We start from the raw sequence: 27,154 nt of genomic DNA on the forward strand, positions 1-27,154 counted from the left end.
ACAAATCAAATCCTGTAGCAGTTCTTAGGATTTAGCAGCCCGGTATATATTACAGTTATTAAAGATGGCATATGTATATAAAGTATATATTGCACATAAAGTATATTGCACATAGTTTGACGGTATTTTGACTTCAAATAAGACACAACTCTTTAACTGGGTTCTACTAAAACCGTTTCAGTGAGTCAGAATGATACAAAAAAACAATTAAGCATGCTTTTACAACATCCAACTTTAGAACCTTTATTATCTCAGCTGATAGCCATAACTATTATTATGTCTCATATTTGTTGTTATCAAATTAATCTGGGCCTATTATTGAACATAGTACAGAGCACCAAGAAGAAGCCATTCTACAGAAAAGGTGGAATCTGGGTGATACAAATCTGCTGAAATATATTCCTTCTAAACACATCTAAAACCAGTTAAATAGCAATAACTAACTCTTAACTTGATGAATCCACAACAAGTAGAGCTTAAAGTATTTTTTATTATTTTTATTATTTTTATACATTATACAAAGCTTATTTGTATAAGAATGTCACTGGTGTTACGTGTTCCCAGGAAGAAGACTAACACCAGTGACGGTAACACCAGTGACAATTTGGAGAAAACACTACCATTTTAACAACATGGCTGCCATGTGTCAGACCAAATATGGCTTCAGTCAATATCAAAATTGTTTAACTCTTCAATACAATACATTTTCCCATTCAAATTTTCACCCCTAGGGCTATGAAATTAGTAACACTAATGACAGACTTGAAAGACGCACGTAACATTTGAAGATAAAATGACATCTTTAACAAACAAAGTAAGAAGTATCTGACTTTCCTTATGTCTTTGTCCACTGCACTGCCTCAAATGATCTCTTCTTACAGGAGGCACTTATGAGACAGTACATTATTTCAAAATAAAAGCGTTTTGTGTAGCAGTAACACCAATGACGTAATTTTGGGTGACTGACATTTATTTGATATTATTGATGATTATTCGCGTTTTTTTTACCATTTCAGTGTTATATTTAATGTATGTAATGTTATGTAAATATAAATTAGATTTATTTATGGAAAAAAAAAAAAGTATTCCATTCCATGTATGATCAAAGTGACAAGGCAGTTCCTTGAACTTGGCATTTTAAATAAATTGCAATTTATTTATTTTTTATTTAGTACCATTGCAAAAACAATCTCTATTTATTCAACATATATAATGAATGTGAGTATTAGGTCAACGTCATGTATTTTGGTGTCTGCAAAAGTAAGTGACAGTACTTCCACCCTTTCTGTAGAATGACCCGCAAACAAGAGCCCAGTGGCGTTTTGCCCCAAGCAAATTAAATTGGACAATGTAAGATTTGCCGGTTATTCCACTAAGAAAAAGGCCAAGTACATGAGTGGACTGATTCAGCCCTAAACACACAAATGTGACTGCATAATTTACCTTCTTTTAGGAGCTTACAGTTTGACATATAATGTAATTAAAAACTATCAATACAATTTTAAAATCAGAAAATAGATTCAGTTATGTCATGGGCTCAAATATAAGTCACATCTTTTCTGAAATCAAAAATGTCAACAGATAGGTTTATGGATAATTTGGGAGAGCCACATGGTTTTATTTTCTCTTTGCTTTACTATATAGGGCCATTTCCGGTGTTTACAATCTGCATGTGAACTCACTGTATTTAAAGTATTTGTGCATACCTGGTTTTCCCCATGCTGTCTCTCATGACCAACCACGTCAAATTATCATTCGTGCCAAACTTGCGTTTTTGTCAGCAATATGAAACATCTCTCATCCTTTTTAGTATTTCAACTTTTCTCATACGTCTTTATTTAATGTCTGTTTTAGACACATTTTATCGCTCTCTATCCTTAATACCACGAGCTCTCATGAACCCAATTCTTCAACATCAAAACAATTGTACTTTTTATCCCCGTAACCAACTTACTGTTGATCTTCTTCCAAAGACAACAAACTTTTGATTTACTATAACATTATTTATTTTGCGTCTGTAAGCTTAAACATTTCAATTCAAATAACATCCTTTTAAAATGTACAAACGTTCTTTTTCAACTGTCCATAACCTTTTACACAGGTAAATGTTTATTCAACTTTTAAGTAATTAATATAATGACATAAAGTAAAAATAAGCCCTAAAGAGTTTAGTTGTGTCCCCAACAAGGTAGACAGGGACAACATTGCTGAAAAGGATTCTTCTTCTTGTACTTTAGGGCCGTCTTCATGTTAACGTTGATTTTGTTAACGTATTCCTGAGTGCAACACACATTTGCCTCAATGTTATTAACCATGGACCCCTGCTCCTCCACCAGCACGGCCATTTGCAGGAACAGTGAATGGACCTCCTTCAGCCGGACCTCCAGCTCCACCAGCTCCTTGTGTCGGCCTTCGATGTCAGACATCGCCGAGCGGGACGAGCGTGCACTTTGGATCTCCAGGCTCTGGGACAGCTCAGCCCATCCCTCACCACCTTTGTCCACCATCAAATCCAGCTGGTCATCAGTGATTTCAGTCCCCATTATAGAGGCCTGCCTCTGAATCCTCCCCCGACATGTGTACCTCTGCATCTCTTCCGCCTTATTGTAATCACTCATGGCATCATGGAAGGCACGGGTCAGTGTGTCATACTGAGCTCGGGAAATGCGGCTCACAGCAGCATTTGGACCCTTTTTCTCCTCCAGCCGTCTGCTCTTCTTATCTAGAGCCTGAAGGCAGACATACAGGCCCTCCCCACGTTGCTGGATCCCCCTAGCGATGGAGTCAGAGTCCTTTTTGAGCAAGGTGAGACGCCGCACAGTGGTGCCAAAGCGTTCATTGTGGGTGCTCAGACGCTGTATCTCCAATTGGAGCAGGGAGATATCCTTTCTTATTGAGTGGGCCTCCCCCAGGATGTTGTCAATGTCAGAGGAGTTCTCAAACACCACTGCCTCTTGAGACAGAGTCACCTTGTCTACATCGTACTCAGGTTCGTAGCAGTCTGACTCGTCGTCCTCCTGCCCCTCACTGATGGTCTGCAGCCTCTCCAGCATGTCCAGCATCCTGCCTGAGAGACCCATGCAAAAACATATGTTGATAATTTCAAGTCTACATTACATTACATTTTTTTTATCTGAAGTGTCTATCAAGAGTCTCGCTTTGGTTCTGGTGTACTTTTGTGTTGAAAATACAATTCCATAGATAAGATTTCTAATCATAGGTCTAATTATCGATCACATGGTTAAACATTTATAAGTGCCTATAGTTCCTGTCAACTCAGTTCAAAATGTGGCTTTGACTGCATTTGTTGGTATTGTCTATCTTATTTCTTGGCGTTTGTAATTTGAGTTTTCCTTTATTTTGAATTTTTTTGTATTTATTTAGGGAATATGTGGATAGTAATACTGTGTACTGAAAAAAAGTTTCAGGTTTGACATACTTAAGCATACTCGTATTGGTATAACCTTCGATTCATACAATGTGAACATTAAAGGAAATATTTAACATTGAGTACCCTGATGACAACATGAATAGGTTCATATTTAATTTACCCAGGGAAACTAAACCACATACAGAGCTAACCTGTCAGGGTTATATATATAACTACTCCAACAATAATGGGTCAGTTTCTCTGCAGTATTTTCTACTTTAACAACTTACAACAATGACAGCAGTGACAGCTCAAAGCACTTTAAAACCAGGAACAAGGAAGGCACTGTCTTGTTGAAAAGCAGATATTTCCATTGAAAGTGGGGTTAGACAGAAAATATTGTTAGACGATATATGTTTTAGAAGTATCTCAGTAAAAACTGTTTGTAAACTGCATGTTGCAAAACCTTTCAAAATGGTGGGTCTTGTATTCTTTCGTAGTCTCATTCTGTCAATAGACTGAATAAGATCAATTTCCCCATGTCACAATAGTAAAACAATTGAAGAAAATCACATTTATTGTCACAATGTGTGAAAATGTTTATTATATATTGTCTTCTTTATGTCCATTAAATTAATCCCATCTTTCTGTATGTCCAGTTAATCTACTGGTCTCCAGATGCTTTGCTACATATAAAACCCCCCAAAATGCTGTCAATTCAAACTTTCTTACCTCTTGTGAGTGGCTTCCACAAAAACAGGAAGCAAGTAATTTCCTTCAAAGTGTATTTTGCTGATTAATTTGTTCCAAGGTGCCTGGGCAATGCATCTTTTATTCTGAGAAAGGAAGTTGTCTGGTCGCTTTGTGTTAAGCATGTCTGTGACTGACGCCCCTCCTCAGGTGACCAACATGGGCACTCCTACTGCAACACTCAATACTTCCTTGAAGGAAGACGCATTTTTCTATTTGGTTAATTGACTGTTCACTTCAGGAAGCGAAGGGATTCACTAACATTCAGTGTGTTCATGAAAAAGTTATTCTGGATATCTGAAGCTATACTTAAATATATGATAGTGCACCACTGGGCTAATGCAATGCTAGCTGCCATAAGTTTGTAAAGGACACCTGTGTGTGTGTGTGTGTGTGTGTGTGTGTGTGTGTGTGTGTGTGTGTGTGTGTCTAGATGATTCAAAAGGCTCAGGCCTATTTCCTGAACCTTGTACATGCTAGGGTTTATAATTGCAGTAGTGGAAACTAACTACATTTACTCAAGTACTGAACTTACGTGCAATTTTCAAGTACTTTAACTTTACATACAGTATTTAATTGTTATGCTAGTTTATACTTCTACTACTAAAACTCAGGGAACTCTATTACTATTTACAGTACTTTACAGGCTAAGATTATACAAACAAAACATTTGATGAATTATTATAATATTATACTTTAAAATTAAACTGTCCAACAGTACATAAGATATGGAGTTAAAATGTGCTCCAACGTAACATTAAATGCAAAAAAAGGATTAGTGATCATATTTGAATAACATAATACATATAACACAATTATATAAGTACTTTTACTCAAAGGTTTAGAGAACATTCAGATGTTAATACTTAAGCACACAGGTTAATTTCATGTTTAAACAAGAATAAAGCCAAACTCAAACCAACTTTTAATATAACTATTTATGTAATATATGACACCACAGAAAAAAGGTATTATCATACATACAATCATAAAACAGCAGTGTAAAGTAAAAGATCCAGGTACATAACATTGCGACTGACAATACATAAGGCTGCTGTAATGTAGGCCAACCGGTGTTTAAAGGAAACTGTAAAGATAAGACAGTAATGGGAGATGGGGAGGAGTGTAATGCTAAATGGTAATCACAAAAAGGCTGATTTCTTTTGACCCAATATTATGATTTATATAAGAAAAGAATGCGGAATATATTAACAATTTAATCAAAAATCAAGTCAAATTTATTTCAGCCGTAAGTCAAGAATAGCAATTTTTACCAGTGAATTGAGATGAATTGACACATTTAATGACCTAAAAGGCTTCATAAGACACTATACAATATAATCTCAGAAACAATTGCATAAATGAATTTACGTGTTGCAGTCATTGCATTATGATAAATCCCTCACATGTGGAAACTCAGCAGACATTCAAAACATAAACAACATTTTCAAATACCACTTGCTCGAGGTCTGCATGACACCTGCATCATAGGGGAATGAATTTGGATTTGAGATACCTGTCTCAAACATTTCACAAAAACATTAGAGGTTAGGTTAGGTTAGGTTAGGTTAGGTTAGGTTAGGTTAGGTTAGGTTAGGTTAGGTTAGGTTAGGTTAGGTTAGGTTAGGTTAGGTTAGGTTAGGTTAGGTTAGGTTAGGTTAGGTTAGGTTAGGTTAGGTTAGGTTAGGTTACCCTTGTCTTTAAATCTCACAATAGTTTTAACCTTTATCAATATTGAAGTTTGTACAATTGAAACATACAGAAAATGTTCTTAAAATTCCCCACTTTTCCTTGTCTGGACAGCAATGTAATTTCGAAATCACTCTACCCATGTTTGTACTGTACTAGTCATTAGTCGACACAGGGGAAACAGCTGCAAAACATCTTTTTAAAGGGGTTGTTTTTGTCGTGACGTTGGGCCCTGCCGAGTTTAACGAGTGCCTCCTGTATGCTTTCATCGGTCTTCTGCACATTGGTTTGGATGGCATTCAGCATGGGGCCCTGCTCCTCAACCAGCATGGCAATGTCCAGGAAAATCTCATGGATGCCTTGGATACGTGACTCCAGATCAATCAACTCTTGGTGGCGTTTCTCAATCTGGGACAGAGCTGATCGAGCCGTTTTACCTTCAGCCATAATGTTGTCATTAAAGATGTGTAACTGACCTTTCTCGATCATCTCCTCCACTTCCTCTCCTGTCACCTCGCGTCCCACTATCTCCATTTGCCTCTGGATCTGGGCTTTACAGTTTTCTCGATGGCTCATCTCAGCCTCATTATAGTCAAACATGGTGTCGCGGAAACCATTGCTGAGGCTGGCATACTGGGTTCTCGCAATTCGTGTTACGGCGGAATTTGAGCCAAATTCTTCTTCAAGCTTTTTTGCCTTGCCGTCCATGACCTGCAGGCGTGCCAGCACCTCCTCAGCTCGAGACTTTATGTCAGCACCAATTGCGTTGGAGTTCCTTTTGATAGTGCTCATGGTGGTGACACCACCGACCATGCGGGAGTTATGCTCGCGAAGCCTTTTGATATCCAGTCGGATGAGCTGGACCTCTCTGTGGATGTCCTGCGAACTGGAAAAAACCTCATCCAGAGCCGGGCTGTTGTCAAACACCACGGCCTCATGTGGCAACTCCTCCTCCAGGTCCACGGTACTGAAGGCCTCGGAGACAGTGGACTCGGCATACTCCATCTGCTCCACAGGTTCGCTGGACATTTCCTGCAGGTTGCTCAGTCTGTCCCTCATGGTTGGGCTGTAAATACACATGTCATAATGTTTTTCTGGCTGGTTATCTTTCGTCTTCTAAAACACATTGATGAAGAGGAAACAACAAAACATATCTAATTCACAGCCATTGGAATGTGTTTACCATAGATGGTTTGATAAAACAAAATGCAAAATAGCGACACAGATAACATTTAAGGTCCAAACTAAAAACATAAGTTCAAACACACCCATTCTCATTTAAGCTGTCTTACCTGTTAAGAAGCCATTCTTTCTTCCATCAGCCATCACACACCGGCCTAACAGGTTCTTCAAAGGATAGTCAAAGGTGTTGCTCCTCACCAAACTAGTTATTTTAACTTGTGATGTGTCTGACTCTTTATCGAGACATTCATTTTTGATTTATAATCTTACTAAGCAATCAGATGTAGCAGATATAGGCCTACCCTGGCTCTACTCTAAAATAAAAATATTTCCCATTTGAAAAAAGACAACAGGTAGGACATCATTACAAGGAAGTCTAAAAGGCTTCTCGACCAAAACTTTCTCAAACTTCAGGAACTCTTTACTTATCTTATGGTTGTCTTTAACCAGTTTCAGCTAAGTCCTTAACATTTTTTAAATATAGTGGATAAAGTATTAAAATGTATGAACACATAATCTTGACAAGAGTGTGCCTGGTCATTATTTTATAACCCATTACTGTAGCTCAATAATCCTGAAAAATTGGCTATATATACACATACTGTTGCTGTTGGTACCTATACAGTTAACACTGTATAATACATTAATGGTACCAGTTACAAGCAATATTATAGCTAAGCAAAGTCATTTTAACAGCATTATGTTAACATTACGCCACGACTGTATTTTGTCAAGTATCTATCAACCCATGTATCTCAGGCACATTTCATGAAAGACTTCAACAATTTGCAGGTCTCCCTTGAAAAAGAGATCGTTGATCTCAATGGGATTTTAACCTGGTTAAATAAAGGCTACAAACAAACAAAAACAACACAAACCAGGTATAAAAGGTGACACATGTCCTACAATTTCGCCCTGTTGCTTGTCAAAGGTGTTGTCAATGTAATGCAGGAGTGAAGGTTTAAAATAAAAGCTCCTTACCTGATGTGCTCCGCTGTTCACACAGATATCAAAGTGTGTCTATTAATGTAAGGTGGCCGTGGTGTCACAACACCATCCTACAGTTGGGAAGTCGACTGCTCAGGAACAAGCAGGGCCCTACAGCTGCAGTCTTTGGAGCCAGAACTGGTATTCAACCGTGATTTTGTTGAGGGATGGATTGCGCCACGCCATGCGCCTGTGATGACGTGATTTAAGGAATGGAGCCCGGTTGGTTTCAATCGGTTTGGCCTTTGCAGTGACGCTGCATGTCAGAAGCTTCAATCGCGTGGGAAGAGGCGCGAGCAGCTGGTGTGTATGAACCAGGGAAGTGCCTATTTCAATTTGTATCTTTATTCTAATTAATCGGAATTGTTAGATAATCTTGAGCGTAGCCCAAGACAGGTGTCAATCACCAACTTTGTTTCTCGAACTGCCGTCACGGTGCAAGGCTAATAGCGTACCGTTTTGAGGTCCACTAATCTCAAGATGTAGCCACGCCCATATTACTTCCACAGTTAGGCACTTGATGTGTGAGGGTTTGTGTGTTGATTGGCCTGTCAATGTTCATTAAAGTTGAGGCTGTAAAGTCATCCAACAGTGTGCAGTTAATTAATGCTAAAGTGATCTCATATGTCTGACATGAGATCACTTTAGCATTAATTCTATTTGGAATAACTTTATTTTATTTTTACACAAATATATCTAATTCATTTTTATTGAAATATTTGTTAAACTTTAATAACATTTACTCCAAGCCTATTGCTCATCCTATTGTTTACTAAGTAGTCTTACATAAACATAGTCTATAAACCATGGATGTATAATGGACCTGACTTCGCCTCTCACTTGTAAATATCATATAGCACGTGAACGCTCACGCTCGTAACCGAGACCACATCCCTTCTTCTGAGGATGCTGCTTTCAAGTGTTCCTCGGAAATTTGATAGCTCTATTAATGGCAAAATACAGACCTTACACCAAAACATTCTGATCGATAACTTTAATAATAACGTTTCGACGGGGAAGACAAATACTTCTTAAGTTATGAGGTTTACTTTTAAATGATTACATTGTAGAAGTTTTGAGAAAATAGAGACGAACACTTCCTATATTTGACTAAACAACGTGAATGTTGTTTATTAAAAGTAAAGAGCAAAAATATCAACAAGAGAAGGGTGGGCTAACTCTCAACCATAGCTCCCAACATTCTGTTTACATCGTTTCACGCTGACACTGTCCAACTGTTGCTGTGTTGGTGTAAAGTGAATACCATGAACAAACACAGAAAATGCCCATACGTTGAACGCGAGTATTAAACCACACACAGTGGTGAATAATGTCCTAACGAAATCCTTTAAATGGTGCTGAATATTCAGTCATAATGAGTGCGTCACGTTTTTGTGCTTTTTTCAAAAAGTGTGGGTTGTTCAAGCATGTCGAGTATCAAAACTCCCACTCTCCCTGGAGACGACGTGTCTCCATCAGGACCCCGTTGCAGACTTTTTTTGTTCCTCCCATAGGTTGAATCCCTTGCTGACCACCGCAAGACTCACACAGAGCAAACTTTAAACGACACGGGGAAAAAATACTTGAAGAAATAGCCATGAAGTTGTCTATGATTCGTAGTGCGTGTGGCAGCCTTCGGATACACCCAGCCCGTTCAGGAAGCAGGGTGAGCGGCTTTACGCGGAGATGCCCCCCGGTTGGTCCTGCTAACAGCCGGATGATCCTCCGGACCGCAAGCGCTACCAGCAGCGGGGGAACCAACCCGAGACTATCCGTCAACTTCGAGAAACTGTCCCAAAATGATGATGGGTTTGAATGCGACAGTTCCTTGAGGTGAGGAAGTAGTGTTTACATTGGAATAAGGGTCCACAAATAACTGTATTAATGTTATATTTGTTAACCTAAAATAAGTAATGTAGGTGTTTTTCCTAAGTGATGTACTTCCGGTCCGCCGGCGTGTGATGCTCATGGTTAGTAGTCAGTTAATCACGTGCGATGTCAGATATCAGAGAGACTCCAAAAAGCTGATGTAACTTTTCTTTGTTGTTGCCAAAAACTCACGAGGCCAAAATGTGACTGTATTTATAAGCAGTAAACCTCACTACCTTCCCATGGGTTAAAAAATAGGTCGAGCTGAATACTTTTACTATTACATTTGATTTACAACATCACCACTGCTTCTTTGCATAGTTTTTCATGCAAGTTGTATCGTACTTGATGGTGACAAAATATGTATTTTACAACTACATGATATCGTATTTAACAGTACATTCATTGATACGACTAGGGCGATGTTGACGTTTTGACAACATGTAGGTCAGTGGGTTAACTGTTCACTATAACACACACCGTATCACGTGTAGTAAGGCGGCCAATGGATGCAACTTCCACCTAAGGTTTTTTTTATTCTATTATTTTATTATTTGACAGATTTCAATATTTCCTTTGTTTTGTTCTTAGTAGATGTTGTATTCCTTCAACAGTAGCTAATATAGCCAAGCCACACTCTTTCCAATGTTTTTTATTTGAGTTACTGTTTTATATTTGTAAATATCAAACTATTTTTGTCCACTTGAGCTCAGTGTTTTTGGTAAATTCAAAACTTTGGATCTAGGCAAGTTTAAAGGAGTTTCACTAGGAGGATAATTGTTTCATTTGAATAGGGTAAGTGAGAGCATATGAGGAATAATGTAGTGTTTCATTATTCCTTCCAGTTAGCCAACAAGCAGAAAAGTTAGAAACAATACACTTTTTTGTCTAGGATAACCTTTCCCCAAATGTTGAACAGAAAAATGTCTTTGATCTAATGTTTGTGATTTAATTAATCTTACAATCCTGTGTGTAGCCTTAATGGATTAATGCAGATTGCTAAATTCATTTTCTTTCACAGGGAAGTGGTTCAGAGCACCAAGGAGGCAATGTTGGCCCTGCAGAGAAGAAACCCAGGAATTCAACCCCTTTTAGCCATTATACAGGTATTGTAACAACAAAAAATAATATATATAATTTGTATTTGTCAATGTAGAACGCAAGACTGCGTAAGGACATATACAAGTTATAATTTTGTGGAAGGTTGCCTTGAAATATGATCTAGTCTAAAGCCGATTGGCTTTGGAGTTTTGTTGTGTGAGTGTTAGCTCTGTCTTAATTGACCGTTGACCTAAAGTTGGCCTCTTTTTACTGAAGCCATTGAAGATGCCTGTGTTATCAGGTCTGTGTGTGTTTTTCTCAGTGTGCTCTTTTCATTTCAAAGGCAGGTGAAGTTGACGGCTTGTTGGAAATCAATAAGAAAATGGCAGTAAGGGTAAAGTCCTCTCTTGCTGTTACTCTTAAGGAATTTTAAGAACTTTGTCTTTTAAACAAATCAACATTATAATAATAATTCAAGTGTTCACCCTTTCCTTGTCTCTTTGCCCGCAGATTGGACTAAACATCACCCAGATTTGTCTGGCAAAGGAGTGCAGTGAAGATGATGTAAGTGAAGCTGACTCAGGCATTTGGTTAATTTCCCTACATGCCTAAAACTAGAAAAACTCTTCCTAACCCCTTATTTTCAGCAAGTCAGTGCTTGATTTAGCATCTCCTGGATGTTTGTCTGTGTAGCATGTGATCATGGTGGTTGTGTGAAGCGCATCAAGGTAATCGGTGCCTAACATAAGCTTTGATGCAACTCTGTTGAAAGACTAATCCCTGATTTCCTTATATACTTTGTCACTCTTTGGGGTTCAGTTTTCATTTCTTCTTTCACTTCATAGTTTTTTCAGCATCTAAGTTTTACTCTCTTTAACCAGGTTTTAGTCAATGCATGAGGCATAGAGAAAGGATAAACCTCTGTGAATAGCTTGGAGGTTTCAGCTGAGAGAGAATGGATTTACATTACAATCCCTGGCCCAAAGGGCTCTACTGATCCTCTGCTCCACTTTCACATATCTTTCCTCTGTTTCAAAAATCTTCCCCTCTGTCACACTATTACTCCCTCAGAAATCACTGTGTATGCTCAGTCAAAAGCACTGGCCTTACATTTGATATTGAGTTTAATGATTCGCCTCGTCGCATGTTTTGAATCACTTCTTTATTCAAATAAAATGTGTTAGATTAAGATCATTAGGTTTCAAAAACTTTACCTTGAGGTGTGAAGGCCTTTTTTAAACCCTAGAGACAGTAGTCATACCGTTACTGTTGCAAATGTGACTTGTTTCACATCTTCTGTTGTGTGTATTTTGTCTTTGTGTGAATGCGTGTAGATAGTTGAGGAGGTTTTGAAGCTGAATGAAGACCCCAGGGTGCACGGAGTCTACCTCCACCTCCCCCCTGCTTCCCTCACCACTCGAGTGTTGAACACACTCAAACCTGAGAAGGACGTAGACGGGTAAAAACGGCACTAACCAAATGGGATCATTGAATTTAAAACTGCGGTTTTTTTTTCTGTCCCAAAGAGAGACATAACAGTGAAGAGCATATATTTGATAAATGGCACATGCTGTTAAACGGTACTTAACTTAGATGACTTATGATTGTTTGTATTCCCTTTGAAAATGGCCTGACATGTTATTTCATGTCTGCATTGGACATTTTATGTCGTAGTCAGCCAGGTATCAGCTTTGCAGGTTTCTATGTCCTATCAGAGACAAATGCATTTACTCACATGGTACACTAAATCAGAAAGGGCTGCACAGAATTAAGACTCGCTAAATCTAAATGCAAAATGTGTGACTTCAACAGCCAAGTGGTTAAGAAAATGTGCAACGCACCCTTTTTCATTATCACAAATGAAAGAGAACTTGTTCAACCAAGGTCTAATTATGAAAAGCTCGTCTGTAAAGTAAGTGAGGTTGTCCTATGAGAAACTCATGTGATATTTAACTTTACCCGGGAAGCTACTTTGTTTAATATTTTACTCTCCAGTGTTTTATTGATTTCTAATGAACTGACATGTGCATCAGCTGTATCACATTTTTCTGAATGTAGGTCAAAATATCATCCATATCACTTGACAAAAAAAGTGACTCCAGAGAAAAGAGTGATGTATTTATTTAGATATTATATTAATATCCATTTTTTTTCTTATAGGATATCCGATTTAAACATTGGTCGTCTGGTGCGAGGAGACCTGAGCAAAGGCTTTGTGCCGCCCATAGCCAGCGCTGTGCTGGATCTGCTGGAGAAACATGGTAAATACATTTCCTTCTACGGGGACTCTATTCGGAGTCGTCAATGCATGCAAAATGCAGGTGTAGTTAATCAAAGTAAAGAGAGTGTAAGTTTGAGTGCTGTTACCGTAGCTTACTGTCCCTTGTTACGGCAGGAAAAGTATAGGTTTTTTCAAATAACACTATCAATGACTCTATTTTATTTAAATGTTCCAGTAAGAGTAACACTGTAGCTAGCATGCCTGAATTTAAAACAGCTTCCCACGTGAAAATGTCTCAACTTCAGGAAGAAAATTAAGCTCAAATACCCACTGTTATTACAATGCATGTTGAGGAACTATATGGGCATCTTAAACTTCAGTACAATAACAGTTTTACCATTCGGACACAATAAAAAATGCTGACTGATCAGAATAACTGCTGAGTTTGGGACTAATTTAAGATTCGCCCTGGGGTTCAAAGGGTACGGGTCAAAGTTCAGGGGTCCCTGTTATTCTAAGAGTCCATGACACAAAAAGTAGAGATTTACTGACATGTGAAAAAGTGTTGCAACACAGATGTATTGAAAGTAAAGAATTGTGTCTTGTTTGTCTGCATCTGGCTGTAATACTTCTAGATCAGGGGTCGGCAACCCCTGGCACGCGTGCCAGCATTGGCACGCGGCACCGTAACCAGTGGCACACTAGGAATAAGTGGAATAAGTGTGCAAAATATTTAAATTGTATTTTCGGATCCTGAACGAGACCGCCGCCAGAGCGTGTCTACCTGCAGAAGGAAGCCATGCACGCAACGCAGCCCCGCTCTCTTTATCTCCAGGTGACTTTCTGCCGCTTTCCTCCGTGGTGCAGTGCTGATCGTTTCACCACGGAGGAAAGCACTTCACTAATTGCAGTACCCATAAGGAGCTGTACAAATGCTGCAGGTTTTGCGTGGCTGTGTCTTTAGTTGAAAGCCCAGTGGCGATCTGTTCATCTGTTCTCGAAATAATATGCTACAAAGGGGGCGGACTGGCCATCTGTGTGTTGAACTTTCCTGTCGGCTCCCAGACCGTAGTCGAGGAGGGCAGAAGCAACAAGCTTCAGGTTCAATAACCCACTTTAGAGAGAGGCGAGCTCTTCTTGGGAGGCCGTTGCATTTATTTAGCTGTTCTTCTGTTTCACAAAATACATCACAGACCTCTGTTTTTCTGCTTTCCCGTTTCACTTCCAGAAACATACACACGTTCCCTCACTGTCGCTCTACCATCCACACACACACATGCACAAGCCACACCCCTCTCTCTCTCTCTCTCTCTCTCTCTCTCTCTCTCTCTCTTAAAGGGACAGCGATCTCATCTCACTCTGCATGACCCTAATATCATAACATGTGTGCTCTGGAGAATCACAGAACGGACGATCGTCCTTATTATTATGCCGTTTAAACCAATTATTTAAATGTGTTAAATTCGGCATCATGTAAGTTGCGCTGACAGGTCCACACACTTCTTCCCCGCAGCGAGGCTCCCGCCCCCTCCTGCTGATAGTTGACGAGCGTCAAGCTCCTCACCACCCCCCCGTTGATAATTCTCGATCGTTGGCACGCTGATAACAATTTGTTTTTAAAATGGCACTTCATATCAAAAAGGTTGCCGACCCCTGTTCTAGATAATGGAAATGTGGACAATGTTGACAGTTTAGTAGCTTATGTGCAGTTACTTAATGATCACAGAAGATTATGTCCTAATATTACATTTCTGCAGATGCTTCTTTGGAAATGAAAACTGTGCTGCTGGTTGGCGGGGAAGGACCCCTTGGGGTGTCCCTGCAGTGCCTGATTGAAAGAAGTGGAATGGTAGTTCTCAAGAGTCATTGGAGCTCCAATAACTTACAAAGACAGGTGTGTGTTTATGTGTGTTTTTGAGATTCCTTTTTTTTTTAAACACTACATTTTTTATGACTGGAGTTTGAATCACTCATCTCCAGTAGTTTTCGTTGTCTGCTTGATATTTTTAGTTTTCCGTTTGTTCTTTTAATAGTGTTTTACGTGTCATTGGCTTAAAAAAAGCTCTGTTAAGGCATGGCTTAATAAATGAAAAGCCTTCTGATGTTCCAAATATGTTTTGTCATTATTCAGTTGCACCAGCTGCAGTCAGTCTCTGCTTTATAAAATGCAATGCTATTAAATGTGATCAGTTATAGATGTAACTGTTTTGCTAGTTGAAAGCCTTTTGTTAATATGATTAGTCACACGTTAGGGTTAACTTGTCTTAAAAGGGATAATGCCTGAACTAGACATAAAATACTCTTCAATTGTCCGAACTCAACAATATTATTTACTTAAACGTTTGCTTTTCTTGCTTGAAGTTTTTTATTTTCTGTAAATGTTTCACTTTCCTCTCTTTTCTTCATCTAAATGCCTTTCCTCTCCATATTTCCTAGGTGATGCAGGCTGATGCTGTGGTTCTGTTCGGAGCAGGGAATATGGAAGTCCCACCCGCCTGGGTTAAACCGGGAGCTGCTCTAATCCGCTGTGAGCCCACCCTAGAGACAGGTATTGTTAACATATTACGATAGTCATGATAATATAGTATGACATTTCATTTAAATATCATCGTAAAAAAATTAAGCTTTGACGTTTTGTAATATTTGATGCAGCCTTACACAACATTACATTACAGTTTTTTCTGTTTTAGATGAACATGCCATCCAGACTGGGATAGGATACCTCACAGCCGCCTACAGAACACAGGTGCGTCTTTTCGTTTTGGTCTCCTTTCTCTCCCAATCGACCTACTCTATTCTTCTTTAACTTCCTACCTACCCCTCTGTGTCTCCTTTTTTTTTACTAGAATGTGGTGCGTAGTTGCAGTCGGTGGGTGCAGGAGCAGCAGTACCAACCCTGGCATCTACACAGCCTCAAACTGCAGCCCCTGACCCCTGTACCAAGGTATACCGTCTGTGAGGAATGTAACCACATCTATCTGGACAAAGGATCCTTTTCTCGTGTTATACTCTTCGTAGGTCTCTAAGTTGCATCTTAGAGACATACACTAAGCTTACAATATAAATAAATGACATGTAATGCTTCCTTTGTTTGTCAGTGACATAGCGATTTCCAGAGCTCAGACTCCAAAGCCAGTGGACCAGCTGGCTGAGGAGATTGGTTTGCTGCCAGAAGAGCTTGAAGCCTATGGCAGGAGCAAAGCTAAGGTCCGTCTCTCCCTGTTAGACCGCCTCCACAAACAGCCTGATGGGAAATATGTACTGGTTGCTGGGTGTGTGTGACTTATTTTTCATCTAAATTCCTTTCCGTAACTATCATAATTATCATATTTGTTAAGTTTTCCTAATTGTTTAAATGTGTGACTTTAAAATAAGTGAGCCTTGCTTGTTCTCAACGAGGGAACAAAGGCCATCGCTTAATCTATCCCTGCTTTCTTAAACCATTTTCTCATTTATTTGGCTGCAAACTGAATATTTATGATGTTAAACTGTTTTGTAATTTCCTTTTGTCTAGTATCACTCCCACCCCACTGGGCGAAGGTAAAAGCACGGTGACCATCGGCCTAGTCCAGGCCCTGTCTGCCCACCTTCAGCTCAACTCCTTCGCCTGTCTCCGACAACCATCCCAAGGACCCACCTTTGGGGTTAAAGGTCAGCAATTAATACTTCATGGGTCCTTAGGTTAATTGTTAAAGAAACATTCTGGCTGAAAATAATACTTTGTCCTCTGTGCTCTTTCCCTTGACCTCATGGAAATACGACGCAGTAGTCTCTTATTCTGTAGATAATTATTAAAAAGTTGTTTTGCATGTTTTGGAATGCAATTTCTGTTTTTCTTCCGATTCGAATACATTTAGTGGGATTTGGAAAAGGCCACAGACTGGCGCCCAAACCAGCAGCGAGGAATGTCTCCAGCGGTATCACTGTGTGCTAGATAAGCTATCTTTGTCAGCGGGAGGCTAGCATTTTGTACAGGGGTACATTTTGTACAGGGGTGGAGTAGTTCACTCAAAGTCCACCACTCAGCATTCCTCCTTTGTGTGTCCCTGTTTGTCAGCCTCTGACTGTGCTACCTCTTCTTTGTGCCTAGGGGGAGCTGCAGGAGGGGGATATGCCCAGGTCATTCCTATGGAGGAGGTAAGACACACAGACACTCTCATTGCTCCCTAGCAGGACTAATGCTGGCTTCAAAGGCCTAAGACATGCAGGGATTCAAACTACTTTACACCCTGGAGCTGTAGCATAATATTGACTGTGACTAAATCACTGTCTGTGAAGCAGGAAGGGGTGAGAGGAATGGAGTCTGATTTTTAAGCTGCAGCCTGCAAGAAGGTAGCCTCCTTTTCTCCTAACAAAACACTGGCTTTTTAAAGATTTATATTTTCTACCACTCCTACTCCTCACTACTTCAATGTTTTGTTTCCATTTAAATCAAGGGGCTGCTGCCAAAATGAGATAACATTTGCCATAATATTTGTAAAGACCTAATGTCTGTATGAAGCAACATTAATCATGTGATACTAATGGTTTGATTTCAGCATCATAACCTCATCCTTGTTTTATCTCAACTTGTCTCAACCAACAATGTGTACTTCTACATTACATCGATAGTGTTTTGATCTCTTGAGTCTAATCCCGTCATCTCTATTCCTCTCTTTTTTTTGGCTTGTTGTTCCTCTTCTATCCCTTCAGTTCAACCTCCATCTGACTGGTGACATTCATGCCATCACAGCAGCCAACAACCTGGTGGCAGCAGCCATCGATGCCAGGATGCTGCACGAAGCAACGCAGACAGACAAGGTGACCATGTGATGATGTCACCCAGTAACACGTTATTCTTATACCACCAAACAAAGTAAAACTGTTGTTTTGACCTTATTGTGTTATTCTGTGATTTATGAGTGGAAATAATTTCTTATTCTAAAATATTGAGTGTAAATACTACAATATTTGTATCTTGGTATATCAATGAGTAGTCACAGGGAAGCCTCAAACATGTGTTACAGAAACAGTTTACCAATCTAATGATGCGATTGTGTATTTGCTGTGATACACGTTTTTATGCATATACACACATACATGTATTTAAATTGTTTTTCTTATACCCCAAGGCCCTCTTCAATAGACTGGTCCCTTCAGTGAATGGAGCCAGAAGATTTTCCCCTATCCAAATCTCCAGGCTGAGGGTGAGTCCAAACACCGCAGTGCCAGAATCACTTGCGTCAACAATCATTAGAAGCCAAAAGCATTGTTGTTTTAAAAAAACAGTTTTGTCCACTAGGGGTCCTCGGTGAGCTTATCTTAAAAAACCCTCTTTTCGCCACCACATCCTTAAATCCAAGTGTGTGTTAATCTCTGCTGAAGCTCCTTTCTATATGTCTACAAGTATAAGCTGTTTTTGAGCTTTCAATACTAAAATCCTTAATAAAAGGTCGTAGTAGACAAGGTGAATATGACACATGTTATTGAGATAGGAGGGTGAAGCTTGAGCATGGGAATGTTTGTTGTTATATGAAAGTCTCTGCAATGAGAAGTTAAAAGGACTATAAAATATTCATTGGTCTTAATGGACAGAGTGAGGGATGAAGAGTTGTGTGTGTTTTTAAACATAGCACTCCCAGTGAACCTTTTGAACCTCACAGTAAGATGATTCACTCGTAGTCATTTAGGATTTGTATTAAACATTTTGGGTTGATGCTGTGTCCTGCTGATTATCCTGAAATATCAAATGCATGTCTGTGAAGCCAAGCATTATCCTCCAATCTTTCTCTCTTTTAATTCCAGCGTCTAGGGATCAATAAAATAGATCCTGCGTCTCTATCACCCGAGGAAATCAGCACCTTTGTTCGTCTTGACCTTGACCCCTCCAAGATCACCTGGCAGAGAGGTATCTAAAGGAACATTCTGAATGTCCTCTCTACATTATCTCTGGTTGCCCTAACAATGACTGAGAACATTAAGTGGGTTGTATCTGTTAAATGTTTACCAGGATTTGTTTTTGCTTCTTAATGTAGTCTCAACTGTTCTTATCACATGGTGGTTTGAGTTGACGATATGATTAACAAAACAAGCAGCTTGCTGTTTCACTAAATGGTGACATTGTATGTTGTTGGCCGTGCACACAGGCAAGAACATTTCCTAATAAAAGGGATGTTTTGATTTGGAGGAAAATGCAGAAGATTAGATTTTAAGCTTTATTTCATAATGACTAATTTCCAGTGAGGGTGAAATGGTCGTGCTAAAACTTAATAAAGAGTAAATAAAACAACATCTAAAAGTCCAACTGAAAATAAAAATAATGGCTATGCTTGCTACACAACAACCGGTATGGCTATCATGCAAATCTAATTGCCATTTTCTTGACCAACATCTCATGGTCCATAAACGCTTTCTTGAATTAAAATAGATTTTCTTTGCGAGAGCACTTTTTTAAAATGAATATTCTCCACACTTTGTTGCTATTCTCGTCAATGAAAACTGACAATGATGGCTCTTTATGGCCCTTTTGTTCATATTGATTTCACACATCTAATGTAAAAGCGTCACAGTCATCAGTCACAGGGTAATAAATGTGTAGTGTGTGGCAGGAGTGGGAATAGTTACCTCAGTGGTAGCTGTGTTTGGTTTAAAGTTGTCAGTGAGAGCAGCCAGCCGGGTGCTGCTATGACTGATGTGGTATTTACTCCAGTGGCTCCAGAGGGCACTCTTAAAAGACGAACCCTGGAGATTAAAAACAGATTTACAACCCGTTGTTACACGGGTGTGTCTGTGTGTCTATTCGTTCATGTAACAAACCATGTTTTTTCACTCTCCCTTCCATTACATCAAACCAACATGAGGATTGTGGTTTCCCGGTTCATTATAAAAACATTATAGCCACAAATATCTGACCACACTATCAGACGGTAGGCTTAATGCTGAGCGAAGAAACTTCAAGAAGCAAATCCCAAGCACTTTTAACGTGTCATCACTTACTCACCATTACCAATAAGAATCTGTCTTCTTTAAAGTTATCATGTCTGTGTGTGCAAGACTGTGGATGTGCCTTTGAGTTCATTTAACAACATTTGGGGAAATACATTCTTAGGCTGTTAAAACATACAATTTTAGGGTCTGAGATCAAGTTTACTACTTTGAGAACTGTCACTGATGTTTTCTTAAACAATGCCTTGGATTTCAATGACAAATGTTGCACGTAACTAACCTCTCTTTTATGTTTTTCATTTTCCAGTTCTTGACACAAATGACCGTTTCTTGAGGAAGATCACAGTCGGACAGGCGAGCACCGAAAAAGGACAGGCCAGGGAGGTATGCGGCATTCATGCCTTCACAATCTTCATTCTTCTGAATACAAGACGCTTTTTGAATTTTTATAGAAAAATACAAGAAGATGCTTATTGTCATTACATGTTGTCAAACACTGCTGGCAGCCATCCACTCCACTAAATAACATGTATAAATGTCTTTCAAAACCTGAACAACCAGCTTAAAAGTCATACATTCACATAAAGTTATATAATAAATGACCATGCCTAGATATGAAATTGTCATTATTGCACTCAATATTACAGTAATGGGTATTATTTACAGTAAACGTGTGTTTAATCAAGGTGTCACAGGTTGCCTGTGCCTTTGAGTGATTGTACAGTAAAGTGAGGATGAGTGTATAAAGACTTTCCCACACACCCAGACACATCTCGCTCTCATTTGTCCATGATAAAGCCCAGATGTATTTCACCCAGATGTCGGTAGTAATGAAAGCTAAATGAAAAAATCCTGTAAATAAACACTTCACCTCAATGGGAAGCAAGCGGGCTTAAGTGAAAGCAAATGTTTAAAGAAGGAGAAAAGTGACACACACACACACACACACACACACACACACACACACACACACACACACACACACACACACACACACACAGAGCTGGAAAAGCCTCTGAGCTGGTTCAGCACATGTTTACATTTACTGCCATCAGTTCATCCATTCTGTTTCCCTTTTCATTCCCCTGTCCTCCACCTCCCTCCATCATTGGACACACTATAGTCCCTCAGGGTACTATCAATGGGAGTGGGAGTAGAACTGTTGTGGATTAATGTGGTTTAAGTTATGTTTCCTTTACTTGTGACGAAGAATGGTGACTGCTTTTTCTTCCCTGTGGAAATCCCTCATTTGCTAATTTTACTTGTTTTCTTAGTTTCTTCCTTTTTCTGTTAGTTTGACATTTATCAATACAGAAAGTCCCATCAAAAAGTAGTTAAACATGTTAATGGTGATTTATTTCCCCATGGTTATCACTCCTAAACTAGGCCATGATCATATGACTCGTATTCTCTGGCCCATGTGATAAGGCTGGTCTGTCTAGATTATATCTTGTCTTCTAGCCAAAAGGTTCCCACTTTTGTTTCTTCCTACAGTGTGATTGTAATATTTGATGGAATCAGGGATGATACATTTAATTCCCTTTCTAAACTATCCTACTTTTCCAAGAAGAAGTCCTGGCCTATTAATATAAAGTCAAATCTATTTAGTCAAAAAGTGTAATCCTCTCAGGATTTCGTACAAAACAACATTGCTGCGTCTCCATTTCACGGTGTGAATTCTCCGCAGGCCACAGAACAAATACTTTCATTTGTTGCCCTTGTGCTTTACAATGTGTGTAATGTTTCTGGTTTCCTCACTCTTCCTCAGACTGGGTTTGACATTGCCGTGGCCAGCGAGATCATGGCCATCCTGGCGCTGGCAGACAGCCTGATGGACATGAAAAACCGACTGGCCCGTATGGTGGTGGGGACCAGCCGCTCAGGGCAGCCAATCACCGCAGAGGACCTGGTGGGTGTTACTGTGTGGTCGTGTCATTCAGAGAGAGTGGGGATTTTAATCCTGAAGAACTGACAGGTTTTCCTCATTACATCTCCGAATGTTAAAGTATTGAGTCCGCTGCAATCTCCAGATGGATCTTTCTATGTCTTTACTAAGCGGAAAGACGTGTGATGGTTAGGTGTGTGCTACATTCTAGCTCGGGAAACCTGTGGCGTTGGACCCTTATGGGTGTTTCTGGGTGTACAGAATGAGTGAAACATAATTCATCATCGTCATCATTTTCTGTCAAATATGCAGCTTGTGAATTCCCACTTGTACCAGAAATACCAACGTACCACTTCCCCTCTTCACAACAGCACGTCTAATGTAGGTGTAACCTGCGATTAAGATTTAAAGCACGTTTTTCACACCTCTCACCGGATCCACTTGAGAGGTCAGCTGGTTCTGGTTTCCCCCTGAAGACTGCGGTCTGTGTTGTTTCAGAGCTGTAGAGGAGGATCCTATACAAAGTTACATTAGTGTCCCTAATTAGACTGAAAGCAAAAACATCACCACACCCCAGAGCCAACCCCCGGGGGAATATGACTGTATGCTAAATGTCTGTTAGTGTGTGGAGAGCGCTAAGAAGGTTGGGATAGTAAGCTCATGGGATCATAACCATTCTACAAAAAAATAGTATTATTGTGGTAACATTTTATAACTTGTTCTTGTTTCCAACTTACAATTTCAATATCCTTTCTTCCTCCCTGTCAGGGTGTGAGCGGAGCGCTGGCGGTGTTAATGAAAGATGCCATCAAGCCCACGTTGATGCAGACCCTCGAGGTGAGGCACAAACACAACCCCATTTAAATAGTCGTTACCCTTCTCTATTGAGCGTCTTCTGCTGAATATCTTGTAGAATGAATAGGCTGGCAGTCCACAGGGAAGTTTGACAGTTTGTAGTACTTCTACTTCTGCTGTCAGAGAAAAGAAAGTGAGGCCTCCACTGAGAGCTTTTAAGGAAAGGGTGATCGATTGCCTCCCATGGCGCTTTATCTTAACAGCAGTTTAGCAATGTGCGGAGGACAGGTGAAGGCCATCCAGATTCATACTGTCCTTAATTTGACTACTTATATCTAACTCCCCTTTATAGCGTCTGGCTTTCATTTAGCGGTTTACCATTAGATAACTGGACATGTGATCACACCGGCACATAAACAATTCATGATGTACACACTAAGACTAAGCTGACCCTTTGCAAGAGAAAAAAGTCCAACCCTTAAGGTGATGGATTGGAAAAATGGAGAGGAAGTGTAGTTTAGAGGTTTAAAGGATTGAATGAGCCGATAACAAACCAGACATCTAGAATTAATCTTTGACCTCTCCGGTACAGCAGAAGCCCACTTGAAAGAAGTAACAGAAGACACATTAATTGTGTTAAGAAAAAAAACATGTTTTAGCTGCAAACTAAATTGTATGAGTGTTCTGGGATGGAACACACCGATGCTGATTTTAACATTGACATTTTTACCACATTTCTTATTTATTGATCTCATATACTTGGATTTAAACAAAATCCAGACAGTTGGAATCAAATAAACTGCATACAAATGTATTATAAACATATTTGTCATTTAAATTCTTCTATGAGTATATATAGTTAATCAGAATAATTTATAGTTGATTTGCCATTATTGGTCTCACTGTGTTGGAGAAACCACTAGTTACCCATTTCCACTTTTAGGGTTTTTGGTAAAGAGGATTTTTTTCAATAGTATAAATTCTCTTCACGGCATTGGTAAGACAAGCCAACAGGCCACCTTTAACAGTAAAAAAGAAAAGTACAAATCCTTATTTGTCCTTGAAATGAGACTTTCTTCTTTTTAAACGTGAAGCTGCAGTACTTATCTTCTCATTCTGGTGCCTTGGCACTGTGATAAGAGTCTTTTCATCTAGACAAAGGCATCTGCTTTATCTTTGATGTTAAAGCTCTCGACTTACAATTTTCTATCTACAGTCTGAGTCACTGAGCTGTGGGTCAAAGGTTTCTCTGAACGAGCCGAGTGTATTTTCCTGTTGGATTGATTTAAGTCATTAAAGTTAACAATGTTAGCAGTCATGCTGTTTGCTAACGGCTTTTGTGTTTTTGTTGCCTGGCTGTTTTCCGTCTGTTTGTTCTGAACAGAAAGCTTGGTAAACTGGCTACTGGGTGGGGTGGATAAACACAGAGTGTGTTTTCAGGGGGTGCAGAGGGGGCGGAGGGGTGCATGAAGCAGAGATTTGGTTACTCTATGTTTTTTTGGAGGAAGCATTGCGGTCCTGTTGTGTGAAACCGCTTCCTGTGTGGGTTTCCTGTCATTCTGGTCAGGGAGCTGGTATCGGGACTGTCAGGGCCTCTGAGCTCCGTGAGAATTTTCCATCCAGCTTGACCGCCTGTGCCCTTTTATGCCCTCTTCACTTGTCATTGTTTGTGTTGAATACAGATGCACACATGAGAATAGAGTTGGCATATGGAAGCTGGTGTGTGTTAGAGCACATGTGTTATTTCAGATGGGGTTTAGAGGAAACATAGCACAAGAGAGAAAAATAGTCTTTTATCTCACTCTTTGCGTACGTGTCTATTAAGCGGACCTCAGTCATCCTTTGCGTTTTACAAACATCCTGTCTGCGTGGCGTGCCGAAACGACCGCATGCATCTTTCCTGGGGAGAAGCAGTGGAGCATATCAGCCAATCAGACATGGGACTGATCTTAGGTCTGCATCCCTGTGCCGTCTGAAAATAAGCTTGGGAACGTTTTGTTAGTGTAGCACTGGGCTGCAGCTGGTGTAGTGGACAGTACAAGAGATGCTCACAAAGAGGAAACCAGGACATGATCTCCATCTTCCTGTGTTTGTTCATTTCCCTAGTCTTTCTAATCCTCTTGTCCATCAGAGGAGACACACTCTGCTTCTCATTGCTTTCCCCTTTCATTACCCTGTAGTGGCTTATTCATTGCCAGATACGATTTCCTTCATGTACTTACGTAGAAAGTCTACTGGGTCAAGTTAAAAGTTCAGGAGTTGCAGACACACATGGAAATCCACGCTATGTATGACGTGTGTTGTCTTTCCATTGGTATAAACAAAGAAATATGTTTTGACAGGATAGCTACAAAAATGTTGCTTTTATACTTTTTCTTCTTATGTGAATCATTTATACTCTTTCTTTGTCTTAATGCAGTTTACTTTCTACTACTACATTACATAGAGGAACAGACAGCGTTTGTCAGAGCCTTGTTAAATGGCTGATTTACTCCTCCGAGGGGAGGCTGTTTATGCAGGCAGTGGGAGAGGTATGCAAACAAAAGCTTAGAAAATCATGCAAGTCCTTCCCATCCTTCCTTTGTCCTCCCTCTCAAGGAATTCACATGCAGTGTAGTGTAGGTCAATTGCCTTTCCCCAGTTTTCTTCTTCACTAGTTTTTTTAGTAATTTCCTTTTTTAAAGTCGGTCATGAGTGCAGCGGAAGGATTGTGATGTGGTGCAGTCGACCTTTTCTCTGTATGCGTATTCTTTGTTGCCTTCTCTAAGTTACAGAGTTTGTCCCCTTAAGCATTTCAGCTCAGGTTTGCTTTTGTAAGCTGACAGCGGCTTTGAGCTTTAGCCTGTAGTGGCAGAGTTTCAACTAAGCTAAGAAGAATATACCCTTATTTGCTATTGTAAACAAATATTTAGGTATTTCTATGTTTTGTCATGAACGCTCTTGGATAGTTCTCCTTTTTAGACGGTAGTTTTGTTATTATTTTAAACACTTGAATGCAAACGGCTTTAATGGATACAAAATCTTAAATCCAAGGTAACACATTAATGTTGTGAAAACACAACAAACCCAAAGAGATAACTGCACACTCGCAAAACTATGTTGTGAAAATATCATGCCATGAATATCCATCCATCCATTTTGAGAACATTTCTGTGAAGTCTCTAAACCAGCGGTTCCCAACCAGTGGGCCCCCTAGTCGTCCGCGAAGGCATTGCAAGTTATTATTAAAAAAATGTGTACAGGCTAAAAACACAAACATGGACATAACAATAACATATAACATATATGACATTCCAATCTCAGACAAAAACAGGAGAAATAAAGATGCAGTCAGTAGGATCACTTCAACATTTCACAAACAAAAATAGGTTGACCTCCAAAAACATAGCGATCATATTTATTGTTCCTTTAATCACACTCTTCGTTAGAGCTAATTATTTCCCATTTCATGGCGTGTTGAGCCACCCTTTGATTTTTTGTGGCAATCGTTTTTTCAAAAAGAAATTGTATTTTTAATCTACTCTTCAAACACCTTAAATTAAGATTACTCCTTGATTGACTTTTAAAAATATGTATTTTAGCCAGAAGAATATTTATTCACTGTGTGCGGTTGTCATCTAAAAGCCAAAATAACATATTAAAGGGTGTAAATGTAAATTCAATATTTGCCGCCAAATAATTTGCAAAATATTATGATTTGTGTGGAAACATTTTCATTATTAATTTTTTTATTTTTTTTTTAACTTTCCCTTTCTCTTTCTTGATCCTCCTTAGCAACGGCCATTACAGTCCTTGACAGCGGTCTACTGGATTAACAACGTGTCACGTGTTCTGATTTGACCAATCAAGAACTTTATTTAGCCTCCGTATTGTTTATAGTTGAATGTGGGCCGCGATAATGTTTTAGATTCTTAAGTGGGCCCTGAGTTGAAAAAGGTTGGGAACCGCTGCTCCAAACAATTTAACTTCATTATTTATATTAAAGTAATTATTCAATTTATACCATATACATATTGTGGCTATTTTAAATGTATGTTACTTGCATGGGTGGTTTCTGATAGACAACTGGTATCTAAAGTTTACAGAGAAATGAACATTTAGACTGTGAGGTCTTAAAGTCAGAGTTCTACTTCTATTGCATTTATTATCAGAACTTAGTGGGCATATAACATGATCATGAAGTGTATTGCATTTTGCACTGTCTCGCTGAAAGTTACTGTACTAGCCTGAGTGTCTGAAAGTGGCAGTAACCTTTAGTTTGTGTGTGTCCAGTCTTAAGGGAGTAATCCTAAAATCAGCAGGGGAAGGAAGCTTGGCCCACAGTCAGGCTGCCACGCCAGTCGAGCACCTCTTAACTTGTGTTGACTGTTTAGACAAACATGCTGCCAGCCTAAGTGCAACCACACTTCAATAAGCTTCTCAAAGATGTTGAATTTAGAAT

At 39.4% G+C, this 27,154-nt stretch overlaps 2 protein-coding genes across 2 annotated transcripts in view; one reads left to right on the forward strand and one right to left on the reverse strand.

The window, feature by feature from the left end:
* Positions 1-2,168: 2,168 nt before the first annotated feature.
* LOC307016254 (uncharacterized protein) lies at positions 2,169-8,511 on the reverse strand (the record flags this gene model as incomplete). The annotated part of the gene is made up of 4 exons (XM_079645293.1): positions 7,973-8,511; positions 5,974-6,875; positions 4,103-4,115; positions 2,169-3,108 (listed from the first exon to the last, which is right to left on the reverse strand). The coding sequence occupies exons 2-4, from the start codon at positions 6,866-6,868 to the stop codon at positions 2,169-2,171; spliced, it is 1,848 nt and encodes a 615-aa protein (XP_079501419.1). The 5' UTR covers positions 6,869-6,875; positions 7,973-8,511.
* A 648-nt stretch (positions 8,512-9,159) lies between these two features.
* mthfd1l (methylenetetrahydrofolate dehydrogenase (NADP+ dependent) 1 like) overlaps positions 9,160-27,154 on the forward strand; it is a 36,860-nt gene continuing 18,865 nt past the window's right edge. Inside the window, exons 1-19 of the mRNA XM_079644106.1 lie at positions 9,160-9,811; positions 10,869-10,953; positions 11,232-11,282; positions 11,399-11,452; positions 12,223-12,347; positions 13,049-13,149; positions 14,867-15,003; positions 15,546-15,657; positions 15,800-15,855; positions 15,956-16,053; positions 16,208-16,381; positions 16,624-16,760; positions 17,200-17,246; positions 17,802-17,909; positions 18,221-18,295; positions 18,894-18,996; positions 20,341-20,417; positions 21,802-21,942; positions 22,687-22,755. Of these exons, the coding sequence (XP_079500232.1) occupies positions 9,576-9,811; positions 10,869-10,953; positions 11,232-11,282; positions 11,399-11,452; positions 12,223-12,347; positions 13,049-13,149; positions 14,867-15,003; positions 15,546-15,657; positions 15,800-15,855; positions 15,956-16,053; positions 16,208-16,381; positions 16,624-16,760; positions 17,200-17,246; positions 17,802-17,909; positions 18,221-18,295; positions 18,894-18,996; positions 20,341-20,417; positions 21,802-21,942; positions 22,687-22,755 (1,986 nt within the window). The 5' untranslated portion in view covers positions 9,160-9,575. The remainder of the gene's footprint in view (positions 9,812-10,868; positions 10,954-11,231; positions 11,283-11,398; positions 11,453-12,222; positions 12,348-13,048; positions 13,150-14,866; positions 15,004-15,545; positions 15,658-15,799; positions 15,856-15,955; positions 16,054-16,207; positions 16,382-16,623; positions 16,761-17,199; positions 17,247-17,801; positions 17,910-18,220; positions 18,296-18,893; positions 18,997-20,340; positions 20,418-21,801; positions 21,943-22,686; positions 22,756-27,154) is intronic.

Source organism: Notothenia rossii, assembly GCF_949606895.1.
Source record: "Notothenia rossii genome assembly, chromosome: 8".
Classification (NCBI taxonomy): domain Eukaryota; kingdom Metazoa; phylum Chordata; class Actinopteri; order Perciformes; family Nototheniidae; genus Notothenia; species Notothenia rossii.